Source organism: Siniperca chuatsi, linkage group LG9 (genome assembly GCF_020085105.1).
Source record: "Siniperca chuatsi isolate FFG_IHB_CAS linkage group LG9, ASM2008510v1, whole genome shotgun sequence".
NCBI lineage: Eukaryota > Metazoa > Chordata > Actinopteri > Centrarchiformes > Sinipercidae > Siniperca > Siniperca chuatsi.
The window spans coordinates 8,120,201-8,140,163 of record NC_058050.1 but is presented as its reverse complement, the minus strand read 5'-3'; the positions used below and the strand labels follow the sequence as shown (position 1 = coordinate 8,140,163).

Genomic DNA, 19,963 nt, shown 5'->3' with positions numbered 1-19,963 from the left:
AAATACTTGTACGAGCTGTACTTTGTGTTTGGTGCCAATTAGCAAATGTTAGCATGCTAACACGCTAAAATAATATGGTGAATATGGTTAACATGATACCTGCTAGACATTAGCATGTTAGCGTTGTCATTGGGAGCATGTTAGCACGCTTACGTTAGCATTTAGCTCAACGCACCACAGCGCAGCCTCACAAAGCTGCTAGACCGGCTGTAGACTCTTAGTCCTGTTGTTGTTTTCAGTGCAAGTAAAGTTTCGGTAGGCTAACACTTACAGGCATACTGCAACAAGGTGTGCTTCTGTTGCTGTCCTTTTTTTTTTTTTTTTTTTTTACCAAGAAATAAGTGGTGCCATTGACACCTGATGAATTAAAGGATAAAGCAACCCAGAAACCCAATGGCTTACATATGCATTAATAACCTTTTTCTTAACTATTAATAGAGCCATTAGGTGGTACTTTAAAAAAAGTATGCTCTATTGCAGATAGAGCTACTTTAAGCTTCATGTCACTTGATTTGATTAAACTTTTACCACTAATACTACTGATACTACAATAATGTTTATGAAATGAACATTATAAATGACTTATTTTAATGTTATATTTGACACTGTAGTCTTCGCTCTAATCCACCACAGCCCCCCTCACCACTCCACTCAGCTCCCTGCAGGAGTCAGTTTACACAGCCTCATACCTGCCCCCACCGGGACTCCCTCTTTATCGCGCTGCTGCCATGCAGCGGTCCGTCAGTGTGTCAGCAGTCCGCGCAGAGCGCAGAGCGCAGCGCCACGCTGAAACAGACCGTCTGTCACAGCGAGGAGCTCCACACCTTTACAGGATTTGAAAGACAACAAGAGAACAACTCAGAGAACAAGGTGAGCACGGAGCTGCCTGTCATTTTTAATGGTTTCCTTGTAAGTAGATGTGTGACTGATTCATTTTGTGAAGTTTTCCGGGTACCGATCATGGTGGAATCGGGAATGAATTGATTCATGCGATCAGTGATCTTGCGTGTATTATTTCTGACGTTCTGTTTTCATTATGTGGCAGCACTATTTTGCAGCGGTACATGAGAAAGATTGGCATGGACCGATCACGCATTAACTGAATCTTATGTGAATTGTACAGCTGAAATTATTTTTGGACAGCTTGACAAATAACGAATAGCCTGGTAACTAAAAAAGACCATATAATGTTGTGGCACTGAGTATCTGTGGCACTCGCTGGTCAATTTACCATACTTAAGGGTGGGCCACTTAAATAACTATCATTAAATACGAGTTAAATCCTAAATTAGATAAATCTCTACCCCAAGGAACAGTACCCGTGTCTGCTCACTACAGGATTACTTCAGTTTGTCTTTTTTAGACTCACGACTGAGATCTTTATGGTGTGTTTATGGCCTATTCTCCCTGGCAGTATGTCTGTGAGTGATGTCAGGCTTTTTGTAGGTGGGTAATCCATAAACAACAGACCAGGTTATGGATCGACCCAAACAGTTGGGTTTTTGACAAGTGCAGCAATTCATCATCTGCCATGTAAACCTATATGTGGACTCTCTGGTTTAACTCAGCCTTGAAGTCCAGTCCGTAAAAGCTGCATGATATGGAGAGGGTGAGAGAGAGAGAGAGTTGACTGACCACTGTGCTCTGATTAAAGCAGATACAGTTGACCTGAGGCAGCAGGTTTATCCCATCTTAACTCTGGTCTACACTAAATATTTACATCTGGATGAAATCAGGGGAACGGCGCAAATGAGGCTCTGGCTTCCAAACATCTAATCAGGGAAGAAATGTTTTGTAATCTTGAACTAAATTAAGCATTTCTCTAACAGTCAGTTCATTTATGACAAATACATGTCTCGTTTTGTAGTCACTCATGCTAATAAAAACAAGCATATACTCATTACAAAGCCTAAAACAGTGTTACCCGAGAACTTACAAAAGAACAGAAGTAAGTTGGAGACCTGAGGGGTCATTATGCAACACACCCACTCTAAAACTGAAAAGACTGTAAAGACTGTCTCCTCCAAGGAGACAATCACGTGCCCTCAGGGTCAACTCCACCTCGATCCACCTCTAGCCCTACCACCCGTTCCCCTAACTCTCTACTGATATGTGGCTCATGCATCCTGAGTTGGTTTGATCACTGTGGGGTCAGGAGCATAAACAACTTAGGAGGCAGACTAAACAGACCACACATGTCTTCTAAACACATTCACCCTGAGATTCATAAGTGAGCATGTGTTGGTTTGGCCTGTGTGCAGCAGCAGGAGGTTTAATTCATGTTTTTTTGATGCAGATCATGAACTGGCAGTGAGGAAGCTTTGCAGAGGGAGAGGTGGTCTTTCAGTTCCCTGCATGAGAGAAACTAACTACAAACCTAATGCCTAACTTTTTTCTTGTCCATGCTGGCTTAAAAGATGAACTAATACAAAATAAAAGACTTGCTTTCGTCATAGTTTGGGTGTAATCACCCTCAAGGCACTTGATGAGGCATAAGATGAGTGCAGGTTATGCATGACGTATAATGGATTGTTAGGAGGTAGATTCAGGCCCATCTCCTCCCTACTTTTTTTTAATTCAACTTTTGTTTTTCTTGAAAGTTTAAGCCCACAAATCTGAACTGGCTTGCGTCCCTGCCTGAAAGCTACAATGAGTCATAGATCATAAACACCCACAGCCAACATGAATCCTTCATATTGCGTATGTTTAAACGCAGGATACAAACATCTCTCTGACTGAATACCTACCTGCAAAATTACAGTGTGGAGAAGTCATAAACAGTTTCCCTTTTCTCCCCCAATTCATGTGGCAGTGCGCTAATTTTCCAGCTGTAATACGGCTGCATCTGTGTTTGATGCTGATCCCAACGGAGCAGACGAGAATACTTCCTCCCGTTACAAAGCAGAGAGCCCAGGGGCACCAAGTGCAGAGCTGCTCGCTGCAGTCTCCGTCTGGGGTGTTGACATCATTAACATGACTAAATGAAATGTCCCAATCCGCTTGGCTAATAGCACCAGCAGTGATACTGCTGATGATGGTGCAACACTTTAGAAAGCCTGCAGAATCATGTTGACTTTATGACTTTTGAAACACTAAACTTACTCATAAATATTCATGCACTCACCACACTGTAGCCGTCTAAACAGAAGCTAAGCAGCCACCATATCATTGACCACTGCATGATCTAGCACAGGTTAAACAGTTGAATATATTATGGGATATAATAGTACACCAAGATTTCTCTTAGTCTTTTATTTTCCAATTTTCTCCCTCTATCTGTTTTTACTTGATGCTGTTTTTTGAGGCTCTACAAGTGTGTAATCTGATTGGTTTGAGCCACATCAGTGCTGACTGCGGAAAACGAGTGAAAGCCACAGGATATTTCATGGTTTTACTTCACAATGGGCCACTCATGTGTTTCTTATCACTTAAAGTTCAGCCGTACCACAGTCACATTCAAGGGATGGTTTTGCTTTCCTGCAGAGCATAGTCTTGAAAAGATCACATTTTAAGAGGGACGTCAAACATTTGTTCTGTTTAATCCCCATTTTGTTGCATGGTTGCATGTAAAGACCCCCAAGTTATGGCGGGAAGCTCGAGTTTCTAATTAGAGGGGAAAATGTACCCTGCTAATGACATCATCTTCCCTCTGGCACTGTGTTAAAGGAGTGTGTGTGTGTGTGTGTGTGTGTGTGTGTGTGTGTTGCTGAACAGCAGCTGTTTTTAGACGTGTGTGAGACTTCAAACACTCACACACAAACTGTCAGGCTTGTAATTTAGCTTTATTGCTCCTTGTCACCTAGCTTGGGCCATTGTGCCGACAGTCTCTGGGAACTTCCTTGCCGACCGTTTTCAGGAAGAACTCTTTGAAAAAGAGGAAGAACTTGTCAAAAAAGTCACAGCTTCTCTACATCCAGCAGGAAAACAACATATTCAGGCAGGCACCCTATGATAAAGTAATACCCACTCTTACAAAGGATTGCTGGCTGAAACGAGAAGTAAAACCTACCATTTATGTACCAAGATAGTATTTCATCTGTTTTGTAAACACCAGAGTGTGGAATCATATTCATTGAAGTGATAATTTGATGAGCAAAGAATATTTTCAAAATAGATGAGTCTATGTATGTAGCTTTTTGGAGTGAAACATTTACTTGTTGGCTTATCTTCTACAGATTTATGATGCTGCTCTCGAGTGTCTTCAGATGTCTTTGAATATGTTTTAGCTTGCTAGCAGAAATCAAAATTTGCACCAAATGTTTGTATCTAACTTTGGAACTGATATGATCATCTGAAAATCTGTCTAACCATTCTCTCAGGCCGGAAGTCAGTTTCTGCTCTTGCATCGCTCCCATATCCATGGGCTCATAACTCAATCCATAATTCATTGTGGGCAATGCAATCATGAAACATGATTTGACAGATCTCCATCTCCCGACAGTCCCCTGTGTGTGGGTGACAGCTGTGAGAGCAGCCCTTCTCTCCGTTGCTCTCACATCCCTGTAATTGTTCACAGTCTGATCGGGTGCCTCTGTAGCTCTGCCACATCCCATCACACTCAACCGTGCCGCGCTGTGTTCGCTCAGCCATGAGGAAGATGACACAGGCCTGGACATTCCCTTCGACACATCGATGCAGCTCCACAAACTCTTCCCGCTCCTCCAGATGTTTTCGGATTCTGACAGGAGCGAGGGAGGAGAGGAAGGGAGGAGGGACGAACGGTGGGGTCTCTTTCCATGGCGCTCGGGGGGTTGTTTGCAGGTCGGTCGATCGGTAATGAGAGAAGACAGCTGGCAGGTTCAGCGGAGGTTAACAACTAAGCGTAGATGGCAGCGAGGAAAAACAAAAGAGCTCAGTCGACGGTCTTTGTGTGAGAGATTTTTGGTGATTCTTTACTTGTAGTCTGAAGGTTTTCGGAGAAGTTATGTTTGTTTGAGGTTTTGTTTTGGGAAGGTTGCAAAAGATTAATGTTGGATTTAAGGCCCTGAAAACCTACTTTTTGAATTAGCTTTTTACTATGAGCGATGGGATCCTACATGAACAAACCTTTTGTTTTTTTACGTGAGATATTTCTGTTTTTCTGTTTTTGTCCTTGCTTTTCTCACTGATTTGAAGTGAACAGGACTCACTGGGAAAAAGTTGTCACAGATTTCTATTTCTGCACCAATTGGGATTCAGCAACATTTCAAGTGTGTTGACAGTTGTGGGTTTGTTTGCTTGTGTTTTCAGCACTCAGCACAAATTTGATCAAACCTCACCTACACATTTCTGATGAAGATGATTAGCTAGACTTTTTGAATGTTAAACTTTCTCATAAATCACTTTTTTCCAAGCTTTAACTTTGAGTGTTAGCTATTTAGTCATTGATATTTATTGTTATAGAGAAATACTAAAGGTTCTTAGGAGCTTTAATACTTTGCTTTAATACTAGCTGGCAAAAAAAAAACCCCACTTTCAATAAAATGAATGAGTTGTGCCTCAAAAAACAGGATGATGCATCCTTCAATTGCTTATCCAATAAGCAGTATATGAAGTATAAATTAAGTGTTAGTGGAGCATTTTATTTCATCAAGAGTTGCACTATATGAACCTGATCAAACAGTGTTCAATGCTAGCACATTTAAAGTGGTGGAGAGTATGTAGTAACACAGTAGGAGGGGCTTGGATGGGGTTTGGCACTACAGTCACAGATGACCCAGTGTTTGGGGACACAGCACAGCTGGAGCAGCTTTAAGCTTTAACCAACCCCAAACAGCCCTATCAGAAGTCTTCACAAGTTGGTGCTAACCTTTTACTGCTAATATCAGCAACATGTGTTTAGAATAATTCTGAAAATGGTGTGTGAATGTCCTTTTGGCAACCTAAATCTCCTCTCTGGTGTCCAGCTTTTCATTCATTTCATTTATCAATCTCAATCTTAAAACAAAACCTAGAAGTAGTGGATTTCCCTCTCTACATATATGTACTTCTTTTATCCATCACTTTAGAGTGACTTTTTATTGCTGTGGTTTTTAGGACAGCTCAAATGCAGGTACACAGGTGTATGATTTAACACCACTAACCATGTTTTGACATTTTAGTTGCTCTTTGCAAGTCTAACAGCCACCATCCAGTGAAGCATCTTTTATCACTTTGTTGAAGCAGACATATGCCTGGCAGAGTGAAAAATGTGCCGACTTGGTGAAATAAAACATCTGGCAGCTCGCCAGACAGTGCTGTCTTTCAGAGCATTCTCACCAGCTGAGAGCTTAATGAGGGTTCACAGTGTGGGAACAGGCCTTCATAATTTAAGCCTCTGGGAGGTTGAGGGATGTGCCTAGATTCATGCCTTTGCACTGTACAGTATAAACAGCCTCAGTACAGGGAGGGACCTGTGTTACCCTGAGTCGCAAAGTGCATTCCCAATCCAGGGCAGTGCTGCACACACACAGTAGGTCACTGCGGTTTGTACTGCTGGTCACATAAACCAGGCTGGCATGTGGAGGGAGCAGCAGCGGTGGTCATAATTTACCAAACAATGCTGTCCAGAATTGGGATGTCTACCTGATGCAGCCCAGATCTAAACACTTGGTATACAAACTCAACTCTCTCCTGCACACACCCTCTCTGACTCTCTTACTGTCTTCTCCCACACAAACATTCATGACACACTGCACACTTTGGGTGCACTCAATGAATAATCGATTTAACTGCAAAACTCAAATTGCTTTACTAGTATTGTCTTCTGTCAAGCCAAAGGAAAAGCACTATATGTTGTTTTTGACCTAGTGCCACTGTTGGAACTGCAGGTCATGTGATATGCTGGGGTTCAGAAAGGAGAAGAACATTTCCTGATCTTCATACATGTTCAAAAATTGCTCTTTTGAATCATCTGTAAATGAACCATTAGGTCTAAAATTTTAAAAGCCACACTGAAGTGTACCACTTAGGGCTACATTGAATAATCTGATGATTTTTTTCTTGATTAACTGATTAACCGTTTGGCCTGTAAATTGTCAGAAACTTGATGAAATGTCCAAATTAACGTCTTCAAATTGCTTTTTTTCTCCGACCAACAGTAACCAATAAGGGACTAAGAAAAACAGCAAATATTCACATTTAAGAAGTCAGAACCTATGAATTTTTGGACCTTTCTCTTAAAAAATTATTTTAAAGATTATTATCAAAATAGTTGGCGGTTAGTTTTCTATGGTTCGAGAAAGCTCTATTGAAACATTATTTTTGCATCAAATTTATATGTGTGAGTAGTCAGGCATGCTCAGCCAGAAGAGACAGTAATGTGCATTTAGCATGGGCACCTGAGTGGTAGAAACTTTTTTGGCATATTTGCTGAGTGAGCAGCCATTTTAGGACAAATTTAGTTTAATTCCATGCTCCACAGATAAGTGTAGTCATAGAGAGAGATCTCAAAAAATGTTGTCTTTTAATTAAATAGTTTAATGACTAATCATTCATTCTCTACAGAATGTCAACAAAATGACAGATGAGTCGACTTATTGATTAAGAAGAGGGGCAGCCCCACTGCACACACACATAATGGCTTTCTGGATCTTTGGCTGCATTGTCTGGGTGGTTGGCTTTGAGGATCCAGGTATACATCATCTCTTGTAAGTGCATGAGTTCACTCATACACTTACAACAACATAGTTCACTCATCGACAGTGAGGTATCGCAGCTAGGCTTAACATTCCTGGACTGGGAGGCAGGTTCAGGTGTCTCTGTGTTACAGTGTGGATTATTAGGTTTCCTAGCATAGAGCACCTGGTGAAATTGGAATTCGCATTGTAATGATAGAGTCTTCTCATTATTCTAATGATATAAATATGAATTTAAGATACATTTTCAAGTAAAATGATGGGCAGATTTTGGCAGTTTGAGTCCAGACTTTCATAGGCAAAGCTTGGATACAGTTCTTTTTGCTTTAAAAACTGTAGCTGAAAAAGTATATAGTAACTCATAAAACTTTATAGGTCAGAGCTGTTTAATTATCAACAGTAACAGCACTCGTCCTGGGCCCTTAGCTCAGAAGAAAAAGGAACTTGTCCAGTCTGTTGATAAAAGCAAGAATAAATGAAAACATGTTATCTCAGCAGACGTTATCTGTGTTAGCACTGCATGGGTGTTACAGTGTTGATAAAGGCCTGACTTACAGTATAATGGCTGTTACAGGTTGACTATATCACATTTGAAAGCAGTCACTGAAATCTCATGGTGAAAATTGTTTTAATTATTACCTCAACTTGGTGGAATGAAGCCAACTAACAATTATTTTGCTATCGATTAAGCTGGTGATTTTTTAAAAATTGATTTATAATGTAGTCTATAATATAAAAAATAATGTAGTCTATAATATAAATAATAATATCCATCACAGGTTACCAGACTCTTATGTGATGGCTTAAGATTTTTTTTAACTTAGTTTTAATAAATACAGGTGTAAATAATTTTAATGGTATGAAATGATATGGATTTTAAAAATATTGACTATTACTGATTATTTGCCAGCATACAAGCTAGTTGGCTAATACGCTCATTAGCTGTGTTTAAAAGGTCTTTGGTTATTGTGAATAAATTAAGCTAGTTTCAAAAGCCAAAAATGTAATTTTTTTTAATGATGAAGCAGAATTTTACAAATCGGCTAATAGGCTAATAAGCCTGATTTACTTAGTTGCCAGTTGGCTAATAAACTAATTATCTTATTAGCTGATTTACAAGCTAATTAGCTTTAGTGTTTAAAAGGTTTTTGATTAGTAGAATGTGCTTTCTGCCTTTTGTAGACTTATGTGTTTTTACTTTTTTTTTTTAAACTTAGCTTCAACAGTTAGCAAGAGTTTCGGCAAATTTTACAAACCAGCTAATAAGCTTATTAGTGTACTACACCCAGCATGTATCATTGTCATCTCAAAGTCTGCACAGGTCTGGCTTCTTTGGTTTGTGGCTCCAGAGCTCAGCTGCCTCTGCGATGACTTGCTTTGAATGACAAAAGACTGCAGCAGTGAGTTAAGAGCCCATCTTGCCCATTTTATGGTTTGGGAGGAGGTCTATTCAGGTCGGGGGTCCCTTAAGTCGTCCCAGGTGGCCTACTGCTGCTCCGCATGAATGTGGAGAAAGCCTCTAGGTAGCCTCTAACCATAGATCAGGCGGCAAATGGCGCTCAAGGCCTCACAATGGTGATTGAATTTACAATTGGCTACCAGGCTTTGTTTTTGAGGGGACAGTAGCCTATGTGTCCCGTGGCTCCATCTCTTACATTTTATTGCCACCATGTTGTTATTTGTCCCTTTCCCTTTCTGACTAATCAGGCAGAGCAACCAGGTCAAGACTTATCTGTAGACCTGAAGTAGGACCATTGTTATGGGCCATTAATAATGCAAAGAAAGGCTGGTGTGTCTCTTTGTCTGGATAATAGAAGACACCTCCTCTTTGCCCTACCCCATAACAGACTTCTTGAGGTCTGTGTCTGTAGTGTCTGTAGTGTTGGTAAATGACCGAACCAGACAAAGTCATGAATCGCGGCTCATTACTGGCCATGCAGATGCTTTATATTCACACTGTAGAGAATCAACGTGCACAGATGCTTTGTCATGACATAAAGGCATCTTTGAATGAGCTTTGGTTAACGTTTGAACATTCAGACATTTCAGTCCATTAGTGACGATCGTTAGTCTGTGTCATACTTAAGCCAGATGCCACGTTAGTATAAAGAAAGTGAGAAATACAAGACAACAGAGAAAGAGAGGAAAGACGTTAGAGATGGCCAGTTGGTTCCTTTGGCGGCAGCAGATCCCTCTCATCTGTCCAAAGATTCATTTGACAGGTAAGCATGCTGAATTAATTTCCCAGGAGCTTCAAAGGTGGTCCTTGTGAATTTATTAACCTCTTATCTTGTGTTTACCTCACTGGATACATACTTCACAGTAGAACTTCCTTTAACCTTCTGATCCGAGGCCAACCGGCTTTTCTTTGGATACACCCAGCGAGCCTAGATGAAGTTATTCTTCTGAGTGCTCTCTTGAAGCAAACAAACACTTCCTGGATTTTTTTTGTGTTTAGCTTCTTTCTGGGGCACCGCTTTCAGATCAGAAAAATAACCCAAACTGCATTTTTTCACTGTCAAATATGTGTACGTGACAGTGTAATTGATTACAAAACATGACCTGCTTTGTGTTCTCATAGGATAAAATGTAGCCCAAACTATGCTGTTGATTAAAAGGAAAATTGAAGTACACAGTCCCTTCCCATGACAGGTCTCTGTCAGGGCTGTCCGCGCATCTTGATGTAGCATGACACAAAACATCTGGTTCCTCTTTAGCTGCATGGGGGCGCCTGGTTAAGCCTCCCCTGCAGGCTGGGCCATCCGCTTCACAGAGAGGACACGGGGGAGGGAGGAAAGGAAGGGAGAGGGCAGACAGACAGACAGACAGAGGAGTTTTATTAAAGAACAGAGAGATGGAAGGCATAAGAGAAGGGTCACATGCTTAACATGCTGTATTGGTAATCCTGGAGTTTGTTAATGTTTGGATTTTGGTAATATCTTTTGCACTGCATGTCCCAGAGATTACTTTAGAATGAGATGTTTGACATTTGTGAAGGTTTCACTAGTTTCTTTGTATGTTCATCCATGTAGGCTACATCTGCTAATGGTAACTATCCAGTTGGTCATGTTGTACAATCTATTAAATGTTATGTACATAAGCCAGAGGCTGACCATGGGCACTTCCTGTAAAAAGGCTGTGAAATATATATTTAGTTATAAAGGGTCCATAGTACTTGTTGAATCGTCAAACAGTGTCTGAAACCTTCGCCCCCACATCTTTCCGACATCAGAATTGGAGGGTTTGTAACTTTCTGAGACTGGACAAGCTTGCCACTTCACACAGAAATTGCCCAGGTGTGCAAAGTTAAGGAAGTATCCAGTGAACTTCACTTTCTAGCTCTCTTTTTTTATTATTCACACAACTACTTCCATCACTGGTCGTGTGTACAACCAAGCGCAATGAATGCCGTTGAGCACAGATTGTCTGAAAGTATGTTATCCCCATTTGAACGATTAGCTTGTCGCAGCCCACTTTATGACAGATAGCTTTTTGCCCCACTTTTGAGTGTGGCTATTCAAAGGAGGTTTAAATTATTATATTTTCTTGCCTTTAGATGTGTTCCGACAACACTTTGTACGAACAAAGAGTTCGTTTAAGGCATACTGAACCCTTAACACTGCTACGGAGGGAAAACAGATGAAAACAAATGCTGACATACTACTCAGATCACTTTTGTATTTTAACTATCTGATTGGTAAAAACAAAATGAAGAAATTAAAAAGAAAATTTCTTTTGAATGATCAATAAGATTATAGATATCTGGGTCCCGGTCGCGATTTGCTTAAGTCTGTGAACTGTGACCAATTTAACCAAAGTGGCATTTTCCCTTCTCAGATCATTTCATTTGAATAGTTTCAGAGTCCAGAAGAGGTAAAACTCTCCAGTATTTCTCAAGAAATAAGCAAAGATTTCAGAAATAACATTTTTGAATGTTCTTCTTCCTATTTTGTTAATCATATTGTGACCTCTCAGATTTATCTTGCAACCCTCTTGGGGGATTCTGGCCCACTGTTCCATATGAAAATATAGGTTACTACTTAATAACAATGTCAATATATGGACAAAATCACTTCTCATAAATAAGGCATCTTGTTTGGAAAAGTAACACAATGTATGTTGTCCCAAGCTTGACAAAAGCTTTTGAAAATTGCACTCAGATACAGAGTGTATACAGTAAATAGAGCAGGAGAGAGACAGAGATTCAGACTGATATAGAGAGGGTAGATACACAGGGTGTATACAGGAAGTGAGTGATAGAGAAGGGAGGAAAATGAAAGGGTAAGGAGGCCCTGTGGCATAAACACGTAGAGAGATGAAGAGTGGGAAGGAGGGCAGGAGAGTGCGGGGGAATGAAAGACACAATGTTAGGTAGCATTAGGAAGCAGAAGGTGGTGGTGGGGGGTTTCACTATAGAGATGAGAAAGAAGGAAAGGGTTTAGAGGTTAATGACAACCTACAGTGAGAGACGAAGGAGGTTGTATAACACAATCATCTAACACTTTTCACAAACCTTGAGATCACAAGAGAAGTTGCTGGGTACTAATTTGGCTCATTATGGTCAATGGACTTAATGGTGGCTATTGTTCTCCAGCAAATCCCAGTTGAGTCACTGGTTCACTCTGTGTTTGTGTGTGTGTTTTCAAACATAACCTTTTCATCATGCAAATTTACATTTACATTAACATTTTATTAATTTATGTTTCGAAGAATTCTTAACACACTTATATCAGTCATTGTCTATATTTAGCAATGTAACTGTCAGTTAGCATTGTGACTCAGATTTAGTCATATGTTGTACGAGATAGCACTTGGAGCAAGAGCTAACCTCTGAAAGTAGCTGGTTTCCTTCAAGCTCGTAATGACAGATTCAATGAATGCACAAAGAACCAAAGAAATACATTAGAAATAGGACAAATACAGAATGTTGTGGATTTCAAGGTTATGACTGTTGGGTCAGTAGGGATTAACATTTACTGTATCCATAGTTATTGGCCCTTGTATTCTTCATATAATTTTGCATACTTTACCCCCATCCCCCTCAATGGAAAGCCAACATCAGGATTTATGACTTTTTTAGGCTCCTGTGGTGATAATCCCCTTTAATGCTTCAATAGCATTACCATTTTGAACTCAGATGGGGAACAGATTGTTATGGAAGATTGTTATAAATACCCCAGCCAACACACCGTAACCCCTATTCCCACTTCCTCCTCATTTTCTACCCATTTTTCTTGTTTCATGCCCAGTCAAGCCCTTTCTTCCACTTCCACACCTGTTGCGAGACATTTTTCCCGGAATTCTACCTAAACAATGGCTGGCTTTCCCGAGCTCTGACAGACTGACATCTGGAAAAAACAACTAGTTGGCTGTTGCCCCCCTTCCTCAGTGAATTTATAGTGGCATGCCATTAGACAGGCTAGCGCTTCTCTGTGAGGGATGTGGAGACTGAACGAGTTGGATGGTTACATGAACGTGAAATGTCACCTTTTAATGTGTCAATAGTAGTTTAGTATTTAGTAGTTGTGGGCTAGAGAGTAATAATAATAGTCATACTGAACCCAGTAAAAAAAAAGTGAGACCATTTTAGGAATTATTTTGAATAGTTTATAATTAATATTTATTTAATATTAGCTAATGGGCTCATATTGTAAGCCAAATAAAAGAAATGTGCTGGTAAAAGAAACATTCAACTCTTCTAATGTGAAATATGATAATTTTAATAAATATATTTAATGAACATAAATCCACTGCTGGTAATTTGCTGATCTACAGATGTGTTTGAGTTTGGTTAGTTTGGTTTATAACTTTGTTTTAAGCTGTATAGTGGCACACAGCACTGCAAAAACCATTTCTCTCCATTTAAACCAGTTATTTAATTTGTTATTGAGTCCTAAATGTATTTTCTTAAAGCAAGAGAAATAAAGAAATATGAAAAACTACACTGGAACTAAATCAAATTATCTCCCCCAAATGGCAGAATATTCATAGTTTTAAGAAAAGTCTTGAAGTGTGAATGTCAGACTAAATGATTTGTTTTCCTTTGAGAGAGCAACATTTTTTTGTTTTGCTTATTTCAAGTCACTTTGATTCGATTTGAGTGTCAGCGGGCTGAAGTGCATACACTCATGTTGTCTTAGGTTTGAATGTGGCTCATGACCTTTGTTGGATGTCATTATGTCACACTATTATTTACTATCTTACAAATCAAAAAATGCTTTAGAAAAATAAGAGAGAAAAGCAGGGGTTAAGTGTTTTCTTGTGTTTGCCACTATCAGTGGGGTCATATGATTTGTCTTAAAGGATGAGACATGGACACTTTTTCCTGCCAAAGGACGTTGCTCATTGTTTTACCTCATGTGAAGGAAAAGTTAAAATAGCATTTGATAACACTTGAGGCAGACCTATGGGAACAATAAGCAAAACAATATAACACCCTCCTGCTGTCTAGCACGGCACAAGGAGCATTTATCTCTCCAGTTGGACTCTTAACACATTTTGAAGGGAGGTGAATGAATAACAGTCTCCACCTGTGCCTCTGGGTATTTATATCAGCTTCAAGTTCAAAAGATGTGTTCTTTGTCTTCCCAGTTTGTACATGGCAAACTCACTGCTTCTTTTTGTGCACATGGAAAATGTGAAGAATAAGAGAAAGGCTTTATCATCTGCAGCCCAACTATGCTTATTGCCTCATGCTGACACACAAACATGCTTATAAGCTCAGACGCAAAACTAGAGCAGATACACAAATATACCCATGACCGCATGCACATGCACACATACATAGACACATGATAACTGTACTAGGGCTATAAATACTCCTCGGGTAGAGCCTATCCCTTTATAGACACGTGCAGCCTCCTCCCCCCACTTTCCCCTCCCAAACCCTTATATAGCATGAAAACCTAAAGGACATGAAACGCCTGTCTTCACAGAACACATCATAAATACAAAATGTGGCAATCCATTTCACAGAGTCATGCCTTTTGTTTGGTTTAAAGTGTCTTATAACGTTTTTAATGGTTTGTTAATTTGAAGAGCAAACTGTTTAACTGTGACTATGAAAGAGTTATTACGTCAGAAGTATATTGGTTGATTTAAGCTGCACTTTAAGTGGTGTTTAAATTGCAAAAACCTCAGTTTTCAGTAGAGATGTTTGTTTAAAACTTTTAAGCGGTCAGCTGAATTTTTAGGATTTCTACCCCTTGGTGCTTTGTAGCAGTGCTATATCATAGAAAACAAAGAAAGTGATTATGCAATATTCATTTTTAAAAATGCGGTCCTTCTTCAAAATAACTTCAAAATAATCATCTTTCTCAGCTTGCCAGATTTTCTCAATGATCAGTCACACACGTTATATTTGCTGCTATTTCTCTAAAAGCAAACTTGAAACAATTGGCCTAATCAAACTTCCTGCACAAAAAAACTAATGGAGGTAGACACATCATCATGCGCCTGGACAACAGACATTGTTGCATCCATTCATCTTTCATCCAACACTTAGAGGATGCTGCAATACTACCTGGACAACAGACATCTGTCATTTTAAAAATAAACATAAATTACTGAAGGAGGACAGACACAAATCAGTTACAAAAGATAAAGAAATGCTTGCATAGGAAACAATACCCACATGTGCTTGTTAATTCATATATGTGATATCTGTGTTCACATTTATGAAACTGCTTATACCACGTTCAGTGACAAAGGAAAAGCTTGTTTTGTGGTATGTCCTTCTTCTACTTCTCACTGGTTCAGCAGCAACATGTTTATGTAACCTGTAGTTGAACCCTTACCTGTTTACTCATTGACTATCTACTTAGATAGGAGTGTCAGCTACGTGTCTAAAAGTAGTATGCTTATTATTATTTAATATGTAAGACAGAGGGTCATTAAATGCTTACATGTGTCCGCACTGCATTGCCGCCTGCTTCAGACATGTAACTCCCTCAAGCTTTAAATAAGCACAATCTGAGCTTAGCTTTAGGGACCACCATCCTTCCGGCCATCTGGTCTCTGTTGCTTGCCCTGGAGAATAACATTTCCAACTAAAACCACTCTTTCTCTCTCTGTGTCTCCCAGGGATCCACACAGGTGAGGTGAGGACAAGGACAAAATCTGCATCTGCCCCATCTGTCCGTCAACAAACCAAGTGCCTCGGTGCCGGCCACCCTCAGGTCACCTCAACCACGACGGGCGCCAAACAATAAAAGTCTTGACCCAAAGTCCCTCAGACAGCCTGCACAAAGCAAATATTTGAAGCTGTTATATCTGATTTCTCCAGGCAGCCGTCACTGAAAAGATCAACAGTGAAGGGTGTTGTTGGGAGACAGAAAGAGAGAAGAAAAAGTGGGGGAGGAAAAAGTAACCCTTTCAAAGTGCACCCTGCCTGCTATTTCTGCTGCGCTGTGGGCAGGCAGTGTCTCATTTGGGAGTGCTCTTGGCTGACAAAAAAAGGACTTCCCTCTGCCCTGCCTGCCTATCCAAATGCCTGTATAAATACTGGATAGAGATATCAATTTGTCTGGGCTCTAGCATTGCCCAACAAAAAGACTGTAAGCTATCTATAGAAAACGTTCCAACAAACTTGGACTCTGTGGTCTCCTGAATTGCTACCCATCTATTACCCCTTAAGGAAGATCCAAGAGCTGTGTGAACAGGAATGAGAGCTGCCACAGTTTTCTACACTTAGAAACTTTTACAAACACTCTCATTTGGTTTGAAGTTTTCGCAGGGCCAACAACAGCTCATTTATTTGAAGTTTTGATGTCTTTCCCAGCTCAGTGAATCAACATGAAGCCCCTAACACCAATTGGATCACCTTCTCCTCTGAGGCTCCTCAACAAGGGTCCAGACTACCTGCGCAGGCAGATAGATGGTGGAGGCCATGGCCGCTCAATCAGCGCTGTGGAGAGGCTTGAGGCCGACAAAGCCAAATATGTTAAGAGCCAGCAGGTGATCAACACCAAACAGGAGCCTGTACTGGTGCCCTGTGCTACCCCACCACCACAGCCACGGCGAGCTGTTGCCATCCCTGGTAGCCTGACACCTCATCTTCCCCCACGCCATTCATCCAACACCCCCTTCTCTACACTGTCTGGCTCCTTCACCTCAAGAGATGAAAATGAAAATGATGACTCCAGAAAGGAGAACAGACGGACTTCTGTTGATGTTGAGGCGCATAACAGGAGCAATGTGAACAATCTAATGCCTCCCATCCCCAGGACTCCTGGAAATAACACCTTGGTAGCACCACACAGTGCCCCTGTACTCAGAAGAAGCACAGGCAAGCGCATGCTGAGGCCAGACTCCCTTGTCATTTACAGGCAGAAGAAAGAGTGCAAGAGCCCCAGTGGTGCCGCAGTGGGAGAGAACAATAACATGGAAGTGAAGGGCTACAGTTTTGTCCGCCGCCTCTTCCAGGGGTCCATGAGGGAGAAGAGTAGCGGAGGAGTCCAGAAGATGGTGATTGGTGAAGAGAAAGCGTCATCACGGGATGGAGACTCCCGCATGTCTTGGACCAATGATAAAGACACTATGGATGGTGGACCAGGGAGCAGGCGGTCTAGTAAAACTGACCAAGAACGCATCCCAGGGTCTATCCCCAGCCCTGGGTTTAGCTGTACACTTGAACGGACTAAGAATGGATTTACAAATGGTACCAGTGATGGAGTTAACAATGGTATCACCAATGGCAACCACTCAAGTAACCATGATGATGAGAATGACCCATGGAAACGGGCGTCACCACTACCAGCACCCAGAAGGCAGTTTGGGGAGTTGCAGCGCTCCAAGTCAGACCTGCGTCTGCGCTGCTCAGTAGCGTTATCAGAGCAAGAGCATTTTTTTGACTTCTGCGGGCTGGACATAGACATGATAGAGCGTCTGGGTCGAGACAATTTCCTCTCTGGTGCCAGCTCCATAGACACACTCTCATTGGCCCTCCGCAGTGTAGGTGGGGATGGCTGTGGTGGCTCAGAGCCCAGCGAGTTCTCCCGGCACTCAGGAGATGGGCTGTTTCAGGAGGAGCTGGCTGAGCAGCTTCCCACTGGTGTATCAATCATTGAGAGAAATGCTCGTGTCATCAAGTGGCTTTATGGGTGCAAGAACGCTGCTCGAGAGGGACCCAAAGAGTCTACTGTTTAATATAGGGACAAGGAACCATGTGTCACAGAGTGCAGAGGGTCTGAAGTTGTTTTGTCCCAAACAAGAGTTTGCTGGTTTCTTTTCTGATGAAACAATAACCCGGGGGATCTGTACATCCTTACCCAGAGAGAAGTGCAATTGCCTTTTGTAGAATTTGGTTCTCCAGACCTTTACCCTTTGTGCAGAAATTTGCTGCTGAAATGCACTACAAACCAAAAGTCAAAGCATTGAATCATTACTGACTTTCACTTGAATTTCAAAAACAACATTTAGTATGGACTGTGATTAGCTAGTAGCATTGCAGCAATGCATCATAGAAGGAAGAAATAGGACTTGTTTCTATTTTTGAGCCGCAAGCAGCAATGCAGCCAGTAAGATATGATTATTCTTTTAAATTTCAAATGAGTGTCATTGACAGTCAACTTAGGTTTTGTTTCAGCCGCTAATGTCTGCACGTAGGGTTAGCATTGCATGGCACATGATTACCTTTAGTCCCTTGCTCTCCCCGACTCCAAAGAGACTGTTTCTTCAACTGAGAGGACAACAACTGTTACTAGTTATCTCATGTCAAATTGCTATATTGTATTTATAGATCCTATGGAAGTATTGTGTGGGTATAGACAGACCTTACTGGTGAATGGAACAATTTCTCCTGGAAAAATGTTTTGGAAACTGTGTATGTGTGTGTGTGTGTGGCTGTGTTAAGAGTGGACATTGCTGTCCTCTCCTTTTGTAGCTTCTTTTCAGTTACTGACTGAACTGGATTCAGAACTGATCTGAAATCAGCCCCTGTGACCCCTCACAAGGCACATAAGTGTATGTTAGTCATGATACAGTAGACACAGTCTAGTGTCCTTGACACCGACACCCTCCCTTCATGACTAAATTAAAATGGAAAACCACTAAGCTAAGTTTTTTCTAAACTGGAAAACTGTTGTGTGAGTGTGAAGTGAACCATGAGTACCTCATTCGGATCTGTCCCAGTTTAGTTTGTGTGTTGCTTTTTTTTTTACTCCTTAAACGCAGGCGTTGGAACAAACATGCAAGGCACCCCTGTGGGGTTGTTAATGCACTGAACTGGACAGAGAGAGAGGAAATGAAAGATAGAGATATAGCTTTTACTCTGTACAGAGAGATTCATCTCATATAATGTTAAACACTGAGCTGGATTCAAAGGAGCACCTGCATCGTGGAAGACAAGGAGCCATGCCTGGCCAGTAATTTTCATCATTTTCATCTCATTTTCCAAACCCTAAAGAGGGTCAGTTCTCACACACTATACACTGTCCAATAATCACGTGTTACACATTCATTGATTAGCACAGCTAATGGTTCATGCATGTTCAGTGCTCACAGCTGTTTAAGCTATAGTTGCAGAGATGATAAACAGGGAAAGATTCCTGTGAGAGCAAAACTGGACTTTTGCAAGCAAATATAAACACAATGAGAATTTAAATCTCAAAAAAGAAGTTTCAAAAATGATGAAAATTTCACAAAATAATATATTCACCTCCAAAAGTAAAGGAGCCCAAGTTGTCAAACACTTGCTGCGAAATGTTTTAGGCTTTCACTTTTACCATCTGGCAGTTTACAGACGTTTAACCTTCCCAGCTGGCTCATACAGCCTGTTTCCCATCAAAACAAGCAGGGGAGGCTGAAGCTGCCCTCCTTTCTCTGATAACCAGAGATCCTACCTCACTTCATCCATCCTTCAGTGATTCTCACTTTATCGCCATGAAAGGTCATTTCCATTGCTTGGCCTAGAGGATGCCACTGAAATATGAACTGGGGGTCTGCAGAGGTATGCAGAGGTTAGACTGAGAGGCATTCTGGGCTGAGTATTACTAAATCCAAGGTCACGTTATATTTGTACATGTGATAAATGAACACAGTTACTTGCATCCTTGATATTTTTTCTGTATTTATCATCAGCATGGCACACACCTGAAACCCCTTCAACTTGAACTTGTTTTTTATCTCCCTGTTAAAAACCATTTGGTTGCATGTTTACAAAGTGGCTCCATAAAATTCTGAATCTCTTTTTTATTTGATATGAGAGATTTAATTTTTATTCCAAAGAGGTTTGTGTATGATGTACACAGCAAATAAACACAAAGAAATAAATATTTGTGTGAAGGTCATTTATTTGTTGTCTTTTCTTTGAGAAAATGATCTTGGATTAAGGGAATTACAATAAAACACTTGTAACATTCACTATTCAA

General features: G+C 40.8%; 1 protein-coding gene across 3 annotated transcripts; it reads left to right on the top strand.

Moving 5' to 3' along the window:
- Positions 1 to 714: 714 nt before the first annotated feature.
- Positions 715 to 19,882, top strand: fam110d (family with sequence similarity 110 member D). Of its 3 annotated transcripts, none has more exons than XM_044208403.1 (3): positions 744 to 870; positions 7,465 to 7,591; positions 15,678 to 19,882. In XM_044208403.1, exon 3 carries the CDS (start codon positions 16,389 to 16,391, stop codon positions 17,739 to 17,741), a length of 1,353 nt encoding a protein of 450 aa, XP_044064338.1. In that variant the 5' UTR covers positions 744 to 870; positions 7,465 to 7,591; positions 15,678 to 16,388; the 3' UTR covers positions 17,742 to 19,882. The 3 variants fall into 3 exon arrangements, with proteins under 3 accessions (XP_044064337.1, XP_044064338.1, XP_044064339.1); XM_044208404.1 differs by having other exon boundaries at positions 861 to 909; XM_044208402.1 differs by lacking the exon at positions 7,465 to 7,591 and having other exon boundaries at positions 715 to 870.
- Positions 19,883 to 19,963: the final 81 nt, after the last annotated feature.